The sequence below is a fragment of the Diplotaxodon limnothrissa genome, linkage group LG7, assembly GCF_057381915.1.
Source record: "Diplotaxodon limnothrissa isolate DT_005_m linkage group LG7, D_limnothrissa_male_GT1.1, whole genome shotgun sequence".
Lineage (NCBI taxonomy): Eukaryota > Metazoa > Chordata > Actinopteri > Cichliformes > Cichlidae > Diplotaxodon > Diplotaxodon limnothrissa.
In genome coordinates, this window is record NC_140602.1 from 70,192,864 (window position 1) to 70,206,077 (window position 13,214).

General features: G+C 47.8%; 1 protein-coding gene and 1 non-coding gene across 3 annotated transcripts; both read right to left on the reverse strand.

Moving 5' to 3' along the window:
* Positions 1 to 388: 388 nt before the first annotated feature.
* On the reverse strand, positions 389 to 11,246 carry prdm11 (PR domain containing 11). 2 transcript variants are annotated; one of them, XM_085360224.1, is made up of 7 exons: positions 11,033 to 11,246; positions 9,664 to 9,740; positions 7,959 to 8,218; positions 7,765 to 7,832; positions 7,291 to 7,478; positions 6,369 to 6,851; positions 389 to 4,469 (listed from the first exon to the last, which is right to left on the reverse strand). In XM_085360224.1, the coding sequence occupies exons 2-7, from the start codon at positions 9,689 to 9,691 to the stop codon at positions 2,314 to 2,316; spliced, it is 3,183 nt and encodes a 1,060-aa protein (XP_085216350.1). In that variant the 5' UTR covers positions 9,692 to 9,740; positions 11,033 to 11,246; the 3' UTR covers positions 389 to 2,313. The 2 variants fall into 2 exon arrangements, with proteins under 2 accessions (XP_085216350.1, XP_085216351.1); XM_085360225.1 differs by lacking the exon at positions 11,033 to 11,246 and having other exon boundaries at positions 9,664 to 10,896.
* A 1,090-nt stretch (positions 11,247 to 12,336) lies between these two features.
* Positions 12,337 to 12,408, reverse strand: trnam-cau (transfer RNA methionine (anticodon CAU)). The gene has a single exon. It is a non-coding gene; the product is annotated as a tRNA-Met (tRNA).
* Between the last annotated feature and the right edge of the window lie 806 nt (positions 12,409 to 13,214).

Consider the following 13,214-nt stretch of genomic DNA (forward strand, 5'->3'; position numbering starts at 1 on the left):
GAGAGGGGCGGGGTCATCTGCTTAAATCTCAAATTCATGAATTATCAGAATATGTAATTAAATGTTTTCTGAAAAATTTACGAAAAACATTTTTTAAATGGTGTAAATAATATTGTATGAAAATATGAACAATATTCATGAAAATATATATCAAATATAATTCTATACAATCAGACCACAAGAGTCGCCCCCTGTTGGCTTCTCTGTAGAACTAACAGCTGCATCCATCTTTTAACTACAGTCTGAGAAAAACTACTCAAACTATGGAGGACTGAAGATCAGCTGCTCATATTTATGAAGCAAAATAATTTTTAAAAATGACAAATTTCTCAAAAATATGAATTTAAATTCAGACAAATATAAAAAATAAAGTCAGGCTGATCATTCCCATCATGGCATATTTATTTCTGCATTAAACATGAGCAAAAAAACCTTTATAATAATTATAAAACACAGGCTTAGGAAGGAGCTGAAAGCAGCAGTCGATCATGCAGCTGTTACAACGCCTCTGAAGCTTTGGCCGAAGCTGAACTGCTCCTGCAGAACATCAGTGGAAAATGGCATCAGGAACATAAAATAGATCATTGGCTGCACTAAAGACTGAACAAATATGGCAAAAGTACAGCGTGGCGTCGCAGGATAGCACCTTTTTCTTCGCATTCGATCATTTTGGCACAATCATCCAATTCAAGAGAAAAACACTGTCCTTTAAAAACAGGCTCGGCAGCATTTACAGTATGTACAGTCACCACAGTATAGACCGTGTGCAGCAGGGCATTTCTAATAGAAATATAAAGCCTTTATACATCCTCACACTCCAGCTTTTCATTCCTGTCAGGCACAACACTGAATAAGCTGCTGGCAGATGAGCTAAAGCAGAGAGCAACGATTGTTCCCGATGTGAAACTGTCTGTTATCGTGGCAACAAGCGCTTCATTATCACATGGAACAAGCGCAGCTCGGAGCGGGAGGCTCCCAGCCGAGCACGGACACGTGAAAGCAACACAACGGCACACGCTCAGCTTGTCTTCCGTCGCTTGTTTTTGTGCTTCTTGTTTCGCCGCCTCCCTGTGGACGTTTGTTTCTTGGTGGTGAGTCTGTGTCTCCGTGGAGGTCGTGGGTCTCTCGGAGCCTTTTGGACGTCGTTTTGCATCGATTTGGGACGTTTTGAAGCACTTTGCGGTCATTTTTGTTCACTTGGGTCGAGATTAGGTTGCAACCCATTCACACAGAGACCAGAATACCATAGCAGTCAGATCAGGCCTTTTACAGAGAGTCTGACTCGGAGTTCGTCTTAGTAAGATTTCCAGTTGAGCTGGTGGATGTTAAAAGGTCATGTGACATTTTCTCTGGTCTGCAGAGGCCTTCATCTTCATAACGTGTGTTTCTGTAGCTCCTTTAAATGCAGCTGATGATGAGCTTTCGCACGTTCACGAGCAGAACGAGCAGACTGCAGGCTGAAGCTCTGTGGAGAAACGCTTCTTCAGTCTATCTCAGTCGCCGTGGGCTCTCGGCTCGACCACCTTCGATTTGTCCAAAGGTCTCACGATCAAAAGTTTGGACATGTAAAAGGACTGCTGTGAAACTTTAGCTTAATATGTTAAATATTTATTTTCACCCACTATGAGGTCATGTTTGTCTTGTATCCGACTGCCAATCATGGGAAATGAGCTAGAAATCCCCTTTTCACAAGTCTTAATTGCTTTGCTAAGTTTATTTCTCATATGAAAAGTTTTATATCATTATGTCTGTGAAGGTTCTCACCAGGTCACGGTCGTCTAAGGAGCTCGCAAAGAAAAGCGACTGGCCTCCAGGTTTCCAGACGTTTCACCTCTGAGAGCAAATGTTGGAGACTCCCACTACTTGTATGTTTAACATTTAACAGTTTTGGAGATACTCATATTCAAACATGGCCTCAGATTTCAAACTGCAAAAAAAGATAAAAGCTGCTGGAAGTAAGTCTACAGAGCCATTTTTAAAATCCTATATGTTGAAACATTTTTGATATATGAAGCTAAAATTTCACAACAAACATTTTGGTGGCCGTGCAGAAAGTGTTCCCAGAACCTGATGACTGAACGAGCCAAAGGCCACTGAAGGTCAAGACGCGCTCACATGGCTCGTTTGGGTTTTCTTGAGTTTTTAGTGGAATTTTTGGGATGTTTGATTTTCTGCCTCTTCACACCGATTGGCTGCTTTTGTTCTTCCAGCTGAATTTGGTGGCAGTAATTGTGACGTCACGGCTTTTCTGAATTCAGCGTCTACCCTTGTTTGGCTGCACACCACATCTTTCAGCAGCACAGGATCTGCATGTTACACATCAGGGTAGAATTCTGCGTTGACGTCAACGCTGTGCAGCACGCATTTCTGATCAGCCGCCGACATCCTGTTCAACACCTCAGCCGAGAGCGAGTAGCTGCTGCCGGACTTTTCCTCAAACCAGCTGTCCAATGCTCGCTTCCCGTCAAAGTTTGCGATGGGCGGTCCATTAACAGCCACAGTCAGCAGATCGTTCATCTGTTCCAGGGTCAGCCGGGAGCGGTTGTTCTTGCACATTTTCTGCAGAGACCCTCGGCCCTTATCGCAGCAGGCCGTGGAGCTGGGCAGGACCCTGACGACCTGCACGATGCGGTTCAGCAGCGGGAAGCGTTGCTTGTACCTGCAGATGTGGCCGATCACCTCTTTAAAACCGTTCATACTGTAGTAGTCTGCTTTCAGATCCTTCCACTCCACCACCAGGCTGCCTCTGGCCTCCGTCTGGGAGACCTCCTGGGCTGCGGTGGGAATCGATTCCAGGTGGTTGAATATAATCTTGATTTCCTCGTCCCCGTAGGCTTGCAGGTCCTCGTGGTTGCTGGGCCAGGTGGACAGGTCCAGCACCTTGCAGGCTTTGGCAAATGAGCAGCTCTGCAGGTCCAACCTCTGAGACAGGATGCTTTGGCTCCTGTTGCAGATCTTTTCTCTGATGGACTGAAACTTGGACTCTGCAACGCGCAGGTTCTTCAAGGCAACTCCGTTAAAACTTTCTCTGAAATTTTCCTCAAACTCCTGCAGATATTCTCCGGGGCAGTCCACCAACTGGCCTATCTCCTGAATGGCCTCCTCTATCTTGGCTTCCACCTGCGACACCAGCAGGTACTCTCCCTGAAAGGTGAAGGCCAATCGTGACAGGATAGCTATGATGTCGAGCAGGAAGTAGATGAGCTTCACTGACTGATAGTCCATGAGGAACTGGAGGAGGGTGAGCGCGATGGCCGCAGCGTCAGCCCTCTGTGTCTGGCTACTGATCTCCTTAAGGTGTGCAACGACCTCCAGGTAATCCTTGATGAGCGCATTAAGGACGTTGGGCTCTCCTATGATCCAGCGTATGGCTCTGATGTCTCCTAGGAACTCCGTCTCCTCTGACAGTGTTGGCGCAGTGGATCGCAGTTCGGCCATCATGCGAGGGGAGTAGCGGTAAAAACTGAGAAGCTGTTTGAGGTTGTTTTCCAGGTCCTCCAGGCAGGAGAGCTCCTTTCCACTGATGGCATCCAGAACTTCCAGATGTGGTCGATGGATCATGATGGGAAGACAGAGGATCCAGGGAAAGGTTTTTTGGACAGCTATATAAAGGTTTGCTCTCATTCCTGAAGAGATGTTGGTGCCGTCCACCCCCAAACCGACCACCAGCAAGTCCTGAAACCGGAGGCCTAGGACACCAAAGGCACGATCCATGACCTGGAGATACCCATCCACATTGGCCACGGTCAGTCTTTGCAAGGACAGGAACTCTGTGTTTGGGGAGCCCTCGTTGGTAACGAACTGGACGTAGACCGCCACCATGTCGGAGAAAAGGTCATCGTTTTGGGCGTCCATTATGACGCTCAGGAAGGGAGACAGACGCATCTTCTCTGCGAGATCCTCCTTCACAGCCCGGGCGATGTGGTGGATTAGGATCTGACAGTCGCCTTCATTCATATACTGATCTACCACTTTGAGCTCGCACTTCTTCAGGAGCTCTGCCAATGAACGGAGGTCGGAGAAGGGCCGCCCTTCTAGGGCCAGGTGGTACGCTGCGTTGAAGAGAAGCATCATGTTCTTGCACATTTCCTCGGTCTTTTCCGGATGCATGCGCAGCTTGTACAGCTGCAGACACTTCTTGTGGAGGTTGCTCTGGCTGTGCAGCTTGATGGTGTGGATCTTGAATTGCTTGGAGCCGATAATGAAAGCTGAGGTGCGGGATGACTGGACGGTGTACTGGCGGCACACGTGGCACCACATCTCATTCAGGGTTGGCGAGTAACGGAGGAACCAGAACTTTTTCAGCCACTCCTGCTTGAAGCGTCGAATCCGTCTGCCTCCTGCGGAGGAAAGCTTCGATGAGTCCTCGGGAGATATCACAAGATCTGCAGCGATGGACTCATCGGCAGAGTCCACGTCCTGCTCGTCTTCGTCCAGAACCACCTGAGTGGGTGTCAAGGGCTCCATCCCTGCAAAGAGAAACTTATTCAACTTCTGAGAGTAACCAGCATTAAAGTCACATCAAATGTCTAATATCATGCAGAGTGAATGACTTTATCAAGCAGCTGAGCAGATTTCTGGGGCTGCACAGCTCATCTCAACTGCTCTGCTGTAAACACAGTGGGGAGCATCAACGTGAGCGCTCCACAACCATTAGACAGGATTCACACGTGCTTAGAGCACTCCTCGCGTTTGGCAGATATCTTTGCTGTCATGATCGTCATAGTAGAACCACTCCACAGCTCACAGGACAGCCAGCTCCTCAGGACGGCACTCGGCTGTGTGTTCATTCACATTTCTGACAGAAGACAGAGGCGGCGGCCTCGGCACCGACCATCAGCTGAGCTAGCGGTCTGTGACGACCAGTGCTGGTCAAGTTACTTGAAAAAAGTAATCAGTAACTAATTACTGATTACTTCCCCACAAAAGTAATCCCGTTACTTTACTGATTACTTATTTTCAAAAGTAATTAGTTACTTAGTTACTTTTTAAAAACATGATTCACAACCTGAATAGGTAATAAAGTGATAGATCTTTCAGCCCAATTCTACTTTTTCTACATAATCCATCATATAAAATGTAATCAAATGGAAAAGTCTCTTTTTAAAACTTGTTTTATTAGTTTTAATCTTTTAACTTTATGCATAAAGCAAAAATTTAATTATATGCAACATTCTCTGACTTGAATAAATTAGTTTAACATTTAAACCTATTTTCTGCACATTCCAGCTCATAAAATAAAATATTTTTGTGTTTACACTCAGTCTTTCAAATAGATGCAAGTAAAACACAGCAGAAAATAAATAAAGTCAAAGACTCAGCGGTCCTTTTGCTCTATTTTCACCTGTAAAGCAGGAGTGGGGTAGGTGGAGGGTTACCCTGGTGCAGGTGTGCCGAGGTCAGTGGAAGAATCCGCGAGTTTCTCTGTGAGTTTCCCATCACGTTAAACGCTGCACGCTCATACTCTCTCTGCAGTTACAAGGAACGCGTTACTGCCCATCGCTGGTGACGACCACGCAATGTGCTGACAAACTGCAGCAGCTAGCAGCAGTGCTGGCACGTTTGAATAAACTGTCTGGCATCACAATCTGCATGAAATCACTGAACTGAACCAAGAACCGTCTAGAACAAAGGTCCCCAACCCTTTCTGCGCCACGGACCGGTTTATGCCCGACAATATTTTCACGGACTGGCCTTTAAGGTGTCGCGGATAAATACAATAAAATAAAAGCAGTACCAGTACCAAAAAAAGATTTATTCATAACCCACGGGAAAGACCCAGGGAAAGAGAGTTAACAATAAAAACGATTAAAAGAAAATAACGATAAAAACCTGAAAACCGTGAATTTCACACCCGAGCATCAACTCTCGCGGCCCGGTACCAAACGACTCGCGGACCGGTCTAGAAAACTTTCTGTCCCGACAGAGAGCTTTTCCTCCTCTCAGTGGTGAACTTGGGCGGACTTCAGGGGGGCTCCTGCAGCGACACACATCGCTCATCGGTTGAGTTTTCTCTCATTCACACTCACCAGACACTTTATTAGGTACACTTAAATGCATTACTGAGGTCAGTGGGCGGGATGTACTGATCTGTATTAGACTGCATTTTACTTGCAAGGTGTTCCTAATAAAGTGGCTGATGTGTGCAAAAGTCTGCAGGTATTAACTAATGTGACTAATCTTTGTGGGACTGTGGTGGAAACAAACAGCCAAACGAACCTTCAGAGTCTTTTTTGTGTGAATGTGGCTTCAGATGGTGATCGAAACAAACACGCCTGCTAGACTCTGCACGTCAAACACAGCCACACTGCAGAGCGGTAACGCCGCTGCGCTGCAGAGAACATCTGCCCTCCTGCTCTCTCACATACCTTGAAAATCCTCGATGGGGCCTTGCTCGGGGTGCGGTGGGGCCTGATCGCGTTGAGTCTGTTCGGACGTCGCCGGAGCAGCAGCGTCTCCCTGTTCTCCTCGGAGACGGGACAGCTCCTCCTCCAGTTCCAGGATCCTCCTCTTCAGCTTCACACAGTTGGGGCAGAAGGAGGTGGAGGGTTTCTCTGTGCTCTGGTTCTCCTCCTCCTTCTCTTCCACCTTCAGGTTGGGAACGCCAAAGCCGCTCTCAGAGGAATCAAACCCCGAAACCAGGGCTGGTACTTTATACTCGCTGGTTTGGCCAGACCGGAACCTGAATTTACCAGAGTCCTCCAAAGAAGCTTCTAGGACGTGTTTGAAGATGAGGTCGATCTTCTTTCTCTTGGCCGGAGGCTGACCGTCGGACTCTTCGCTCGGCTGTTTGCTCAGTTTGCCCTGCAGAGCTGACTGCAGGCACGGGGACTTGAAGTCTTTCCCAGGACCTGAAAGAAAACCGTTTTTGAGCTATTTAAAGCCCCTAAAAGTGGGTTCAAAGTGCTCTACAGGTGACAAAGTGATCCACAGAAAGACTCCAGCACCCAGGAGAGCAACAGCGAAACAGCGCCGCCTGCTGGAGAGCCAAGAGCAGGACATCTGAATAATCCCTGAGGAGTCTATGTGGGTCACAGTCGCTCCAAGACGACAACAGTAACAGACTGAACTAATTAAATAATGCAACATATTACAAAGTTTACAAAATATAAGAAATGTCTCTAATTACAAATATCCAGAATATTACAGAGGGGACATATAGATGATGCACAAAAGGGAGATTTCATCCAAATTCCAAATTGTATGAAGAGATTTTAAAACTCATGATATATTTTCAGTGACTGCGTCTCCTGTTACCTGCTCTAATATTTCACCCGACTGCCTCCTCACCTGTGTCCAGGTTGCGGTCGATGCTCTCCTGAGAAACGCAGTGAAGTCGTCTGATGTAATCGTCGCTGTACCAGACCCTCAGCTTCTCTCCGGCCGCCAGCGCCCGGCAGACTCTGAAGTAGATGTTTTTACCGTGCTGAAACGCCGTGAGGTTCCTGTCGCTCTCCTCCAACGAGGTCCGCACGTACCTGGTCAGAGACAGAAAAGCCGAGGGTCGTTTCTCCAGGACAGACCGTCATGGATCAGTCTGACCTCTGAGATGTAACTCAGTAACTCCTGCAAATCAGATTTACTGTGGTATTGTGGTTTTAATGAGGTGATGAATGTGTTGCCAAGCACCCAAATTTAAAATGAAATTAAAGAGAAAAAAAGAGATGTATGAAAGGTTGTTGGCTCAGTAGAAGAGAACCCGTCGGTACAACTGAAACAAACGCCGGCGGTGATGGATGACGTTAACCTCAGACTAAAGTTCACCTCATCCAGTTGGCTTTGGTCTCATCGCTGCCATCGATGGACTGGTAAGTGTTGTGCACATCAACAATCTGAAAACGGGAAAGCAAACAGATTCAGACGTCCCGGAACAAAAGAAAAGTAGTTGTATACTGGTTGTATACTGGTTGTATACTGGTTGTAAACTGGTTGTACACTGGTGTCTGTGGCGAGCTTACGATCCATGAAAAGAATCCTGAGGATCTGTCCTTGGACACCAGCTCTCCCTCATACGGCCCAAACAGCGCCCCCTTCGGGTAGATCGCGTCCACGCAGCGAACATCTACCTCGTCTCCCTCGCTGAACACCTCTAAACCCGATGGGACCGTGAGCGCCGCCCTGTTGGCCGTCCCCGGGGCTGCGTGCGTGTCCCGGACGAACAGTGGGGGCCCGTGAGACGGACACTCCTTCTGGAAATAGTCCTGACACTCCTCACAGACTGAAGGACAAACCCAGCAGATAAAGGTTATCTCCAAATCTTCTTCTTTAATAACAGATTATTACTTTAGGAAGATTTGAGAAGACAATCCTGAGATTCAGATGTTGTTGAACCAGAGTGCAAATAATGACATCATCAAATCAGGTGCAGACAAAGGGAAAATCCAACAAACTCAGTGAAGTCCCAGAAAGTTGATTCTGTTCATCTGGACGTATAAATGGTAAATGGCCTGTATTTATATAGCGCTTTTCTAGTCCCTAAGGACCCCAAAGCGCTTTGGGGTTTCATGACGTAGGTCATGAAACCGACCTGACAGCACGCTGTTCGTCAGTGGTGCTGGTGTCAGCTATTATGCACATGTTCTGTTTATAAGGGTGGAGACCTGCAGTCGCCTGATGATGATGAAACGTTTCTCCCACTGAAAACGTCCAGATGAACAGGATCAGCCTTTTGGGATTTCCTTACCCGGATGACTGAGCGCGCATCGAGACGTCTCAGTGAAGATCTAAAAGCAGAACTGTTGGTTTACACGTTTCTCTGAGCCGTTTCTGAACAAGGTTCAAAATCACACAAGTGACTCAGATCTGTCTCCACTGAGGTCTGGGAGAGACCCAGACTGTCGCCCTCAGATGACAGGAAACTGTTAGGATGTTCAGGAACACCCAGGATCAAGCCTGCTGTGGACTGGAATCTGCTGGAACACCAGTGTCACTTCCACAGTGAAGCCAGTCTCACATCTCCATGGACCAAGAAAGAAGCTCCTGCTCCAAAATCAACGAGCTCAACTGAAATCTGCCCACGTGGACGAGCCAAACGGCGTCTGGAGAAAAGTTTGATGGTCAGATGAGACATAGATGGAGCTGATTGGAGGAGCAAAGGTGAGGCTTTCAACCCTGAGAACACTGCAGCTGTGACGCATGGCGGTGGCAGCATCACGCTCTGGGCTGTTTTATCCAGACAGGATTACGTCAGAAGACTGCTGAAGATGTCTGATCGCAACTTGCTAAATGACCAAACATTACATAGGGTCTGTATATATATTTGAGCCTATACGTGAACTTTGGACCAGAGAAACTTGTTCTTTAAAGTCTTTAAAGCTGTACAATCCAAAGAAACTGTTCAAAGAAATGATTGAAAGCCCAAAATGATCCTGACACTCACGTCCGTCACGAGAGGACAGAAAGTTTTTACCACATCTTTGAGTGTTTGAGGTAAAACGTTTGTGGCTGGCAGCACAATCAGAGGCTTTTCTAACATGTTCTGATAGAATCAGACCACTGAACAAATACACGTGTGCAGGAAACGCACGAGCAGCTCCACGTGTCAGCGTGATAATGACGACATGTTAGGGCTCAGAGCGCGAGCACGGAAACATTCAAATATTCATTATTCAATCAGCCACATCAAGCTCTAGGGACAAATCAGGGAGCAGACGTGAAGCTTACACCAGAGGTCCAGCGAGTTCTCGCTCATGGTGGAACCATGATGGTGAAATCCGGTCCGTCGTCCACTTCACACCCGTCTGTGGAAAATAAACACAGTCGTTAGAGCGTCACAGGAGGCGCTCGTTGCTCCCGCAGCACGTTCAGTTTATCAGATATTCGTACTCGTGTTTCTCTTCACAAACTGAAGCTCCGTTTTTCAGAATCGGGGACAGGTGAAGGTCACAGGTATGAGCTCTCAGACTGAAACGTGGTTTAAGCGTTTCTTTGTATCGTTCACATTTCTCCACACCAGCTACGTGTCATCAAAGTGCTGCGGGAGTCCCACGCGCCGCCGCTCCGTCATCGAGCGCGGGAATCATTCTGGATCCAAATGTTCGTTTCATACCAAAACAAAAGCTCATTTCCTGGAATCGTTTTCTAATAATAAGAGAAAAAAGCAGAAACTTAAGCTGGACGAACAGCGTGTGCCTCAGACTTGACCTCTGAGGCATCGTCCCGGTGACTGGGGTAAAGCTCAGGGGAAAATGTGCATTTTTGAGAATAAATTTAAAAAAAGAAAAAACTGGGTGTGCTTGACTTCTCAAGACTAACCTGAAAGACGTTTGCATATGTGGACTGCTGGGAATATTCTCTATGTAACGGTATTGTTCAAACATGGAACCCAATAATGATTTTCAGCAAATTTTCCCAACATCTCCGACCCAGCGGCTGATTTATTTTTTAGCCTGAGCGCTGCTGATGCACCTACACATCCCGGTTATACTGTCACAAAACAAACAGAAGCTTACAGAAGCTGGCCAATCAGACGAAAGCGTTCTGTCAGAGAATACAGGAGCAGGGCCAGTGTAACATAAAAAGAAGGATTATTCTGAACAGTGAATCATGCAAAGCTGCAGAGCCTGCAGTAAACACTCTGAAGGGTCCTGCTGCTGCTTCATGCATCCCATAATAACCCTGCTACAGCCACACTCTACCTGGAAAGATAACAGTCAATCACCTGCGTGATAAGAACACGGGATTATCTGACTGAAATACAAAGCAGCTGTGGGTGTGATCAAGTATTGACCTACGGCATCGAACAGGGACAGATGCCGGGGATCAGTGTGTGGGTCTCGGACGGATCTGCCCCTCCGTGGCTTCACGAAGCTCCGACAAAGAAACTCTGAACGTACGCTGCGAGGTCCATGGACACGTGAACGCCGCAGACTAAAGTTGCCTTTAACTTTGCGCAGGTCTGCGGTAACCCAGCGCGTTCGGGCTCGGATCTGCGCCACGCTTTCTCCGCTTCAATCTGCAGGCAGCTGGCAATCTGCCTGCAGTTTTCGGAAGCCATTTTCACTGGCCACAGTGGCCACCGACACGGACCCACCTTCGTGCAGACACGCAGCGGGGACTGGGAGCCTCTCCCCGGGATGAACCGCGCTCTCTGCCCCCTCCCCCGTCCGCTGGCTCCGCCGCTGCCCGCAGATCACAAGTTTGGCGTTAATTTTTGCACCGACTCAGTCGCCTCCCCCGAGCTGTGACCACCATTTTTTATCACAGGAAATGACATGGAAAAACGGAAGAAAGCAAGTGCGCAAAAATTAAAGTTCACCGAATGCCTGCGGAGGCTGGAGGCCGGGAGAGGAGGCGGGCAGGCGGCTTTGGGTGCAGCTCAGTCCGCCTGTCAGCGCTCATCCCCGGCCAGCTGCAGGCTGCAGACCCGCCGAGGATCCCGGGCTCACCGGGTCTCACACACACACACACACACACACACACACACACACACACACACACACACACACACACACACACACACACACACACACAATTCCTTTCTTAAGCGAAGGACAAACACATTTTTTTAAATGCAACTTCACCGCCTCCGTCACTGGGACATTTCTGTCTCGTGGAAGGATCGATACAGCTGATCAGCTGTGAGACACACTGATGACAAAACTGATCAGCTTACAGAAACAAGGCCGACTCATGGTTCATCATCTCCATCGGCCCTCCCCATAAGTGACACTTGGTACGTTCCAGCTGGGATGAAAGATGCTGAGGTTTCCTTCATTTATTTACAGACATTAGAAAAATGTCCATCTCCACCACTGGCCTCCACCCCCTCCTCAGTCACTCCAACCCTCTGCACGTCCTCCTTCACCACATCCATGAGCCTCCTCCGAGGCCCTCCTCTTCTCCATCTTCATCATCCTTTGTCTAATAAATCCAGTCTCCCCCTGCACATGCTGACCTCCACCGTCTGCAAACCATTCATGGCTGACACTGGTCTCCACCCTGCCTGCACTCCCTTCTTCACCTGCCTGTGGATGGTTGACCTCCACCTTCCAGCTGTCCTTTCTTATGCTTTCTCTGGATCCACAGAGACACAGAGCAGCTCCTCCTGAGCTTCTCTAAGCGTCTGATGGATGGAGGCTTGTTGGTGTTTTGATGCCCCGGTCAGGCGGGTTGGCTCCTCAGGTCTTCAACACCTCCAGCGGCATTAACCCCCCACCTCCGACAGGGGGCGCCACGTCTCATCTTTTAGTGCAGTTACACATTCGGGCGAACATTTGCCGGTTTGTTCAGCTTGATATGGAAAAAGTTCGATCGTGTTTTCAGCAGTTTGTTCCGCCGCGTCCACGAGGCTCGGGGTAAATGTCTGCGGAGCTCAGTGAAAAAAAAGCAAATCCATAGCAGAGGATGGTTTCGATCCATCGACCTCTGGGTTATGGGCCCAGCACGCTTCCGCTGCGCCACTCTGCTGCTCGTGGGAGAGGCCTCGCGGGTCTGTATATAAAGATCACACACCACGACGCTCGTATCTGATTGGTGCTTCTCTTCTTTGGCGGGTTTCAGATGCGGGAGTTTAGTTTTTAGGGTTTGGCCAGTTCGCCACACGCTTCAGTCCGGGAAGCACACGGGCACGGAGCCGCGGGACGACTAACCACAGGAAGTCATCGTCGTTGTTTAAAAGCGGACTCGGGATTCAGTCAGAGCTGAACTCTCGTGTTTTTACAGTGTGTGTGACGAGCACCTTCCTTTGTGTCCGATCTCCAGCGAGAATACCCGAGCAGGCTCCCGATTAGAAACGAGAAAAAGCAAAACATTTTTATCTTTTCTCACATCCACAGCGTCTGTGTTTGAGTCTCAGACAGCAGCTCCACGTCGGCTAATTTACTTTGACATTTTTCACAGAGACAGGAGAAATAAAGGCTGTACGCCTTCTCTTCATTTCATCTCACCACTCCGCAAATATCTGGAAGAAAACATACGAAAATCTAATATACATAATTCAAAAGCTACGAAACTAATCAAATTAAAAGGCAAAAACGATTTAAAAAAAGGAAAAATATTCTCATTTGTAATACAGGGGCCGGCGGTTTTATTGTTAGGGACTATACAAACATTTGTTCTTAATGAATGTGGCTTCTTTCTTAAAACCAAAATAAACAGGCAGGCACCACACGGTCTGCTTTTCACAATTTATTAACAAAATGATAAAATAAATAAATACAAATTGATCAAATGCTCCTAATATCAACTCCTCCCCATGTTCCCTACAGTATTTC

What these genes read in the sequence shown, in the direction of transcription:
- prdm11 (XM_085360224.1), bottom strand. Translation starts at nt 9,691, where the DNA reads ATGAGCGAGAACTCGCTGGACCTCTGGT. An exon ending in CAGGATTCTTTTCATGGATC is followed by an intron (nt 7,833 to 7,958) that starts GTAAGCTCGCCA and finishes TCCCGTTTTCAG; the next exon opens with ATTGTTGATGTGCACAACAC. An exon ending in CGACCGCAACCTGGACACAG is followed by an intron (nt 6,852 to 7,290) that starts GTGAGGAGGCAG and finishes GTTTTCTTTCAG; the next exon opens with GTCCTGGGAAAGACTTCAAG.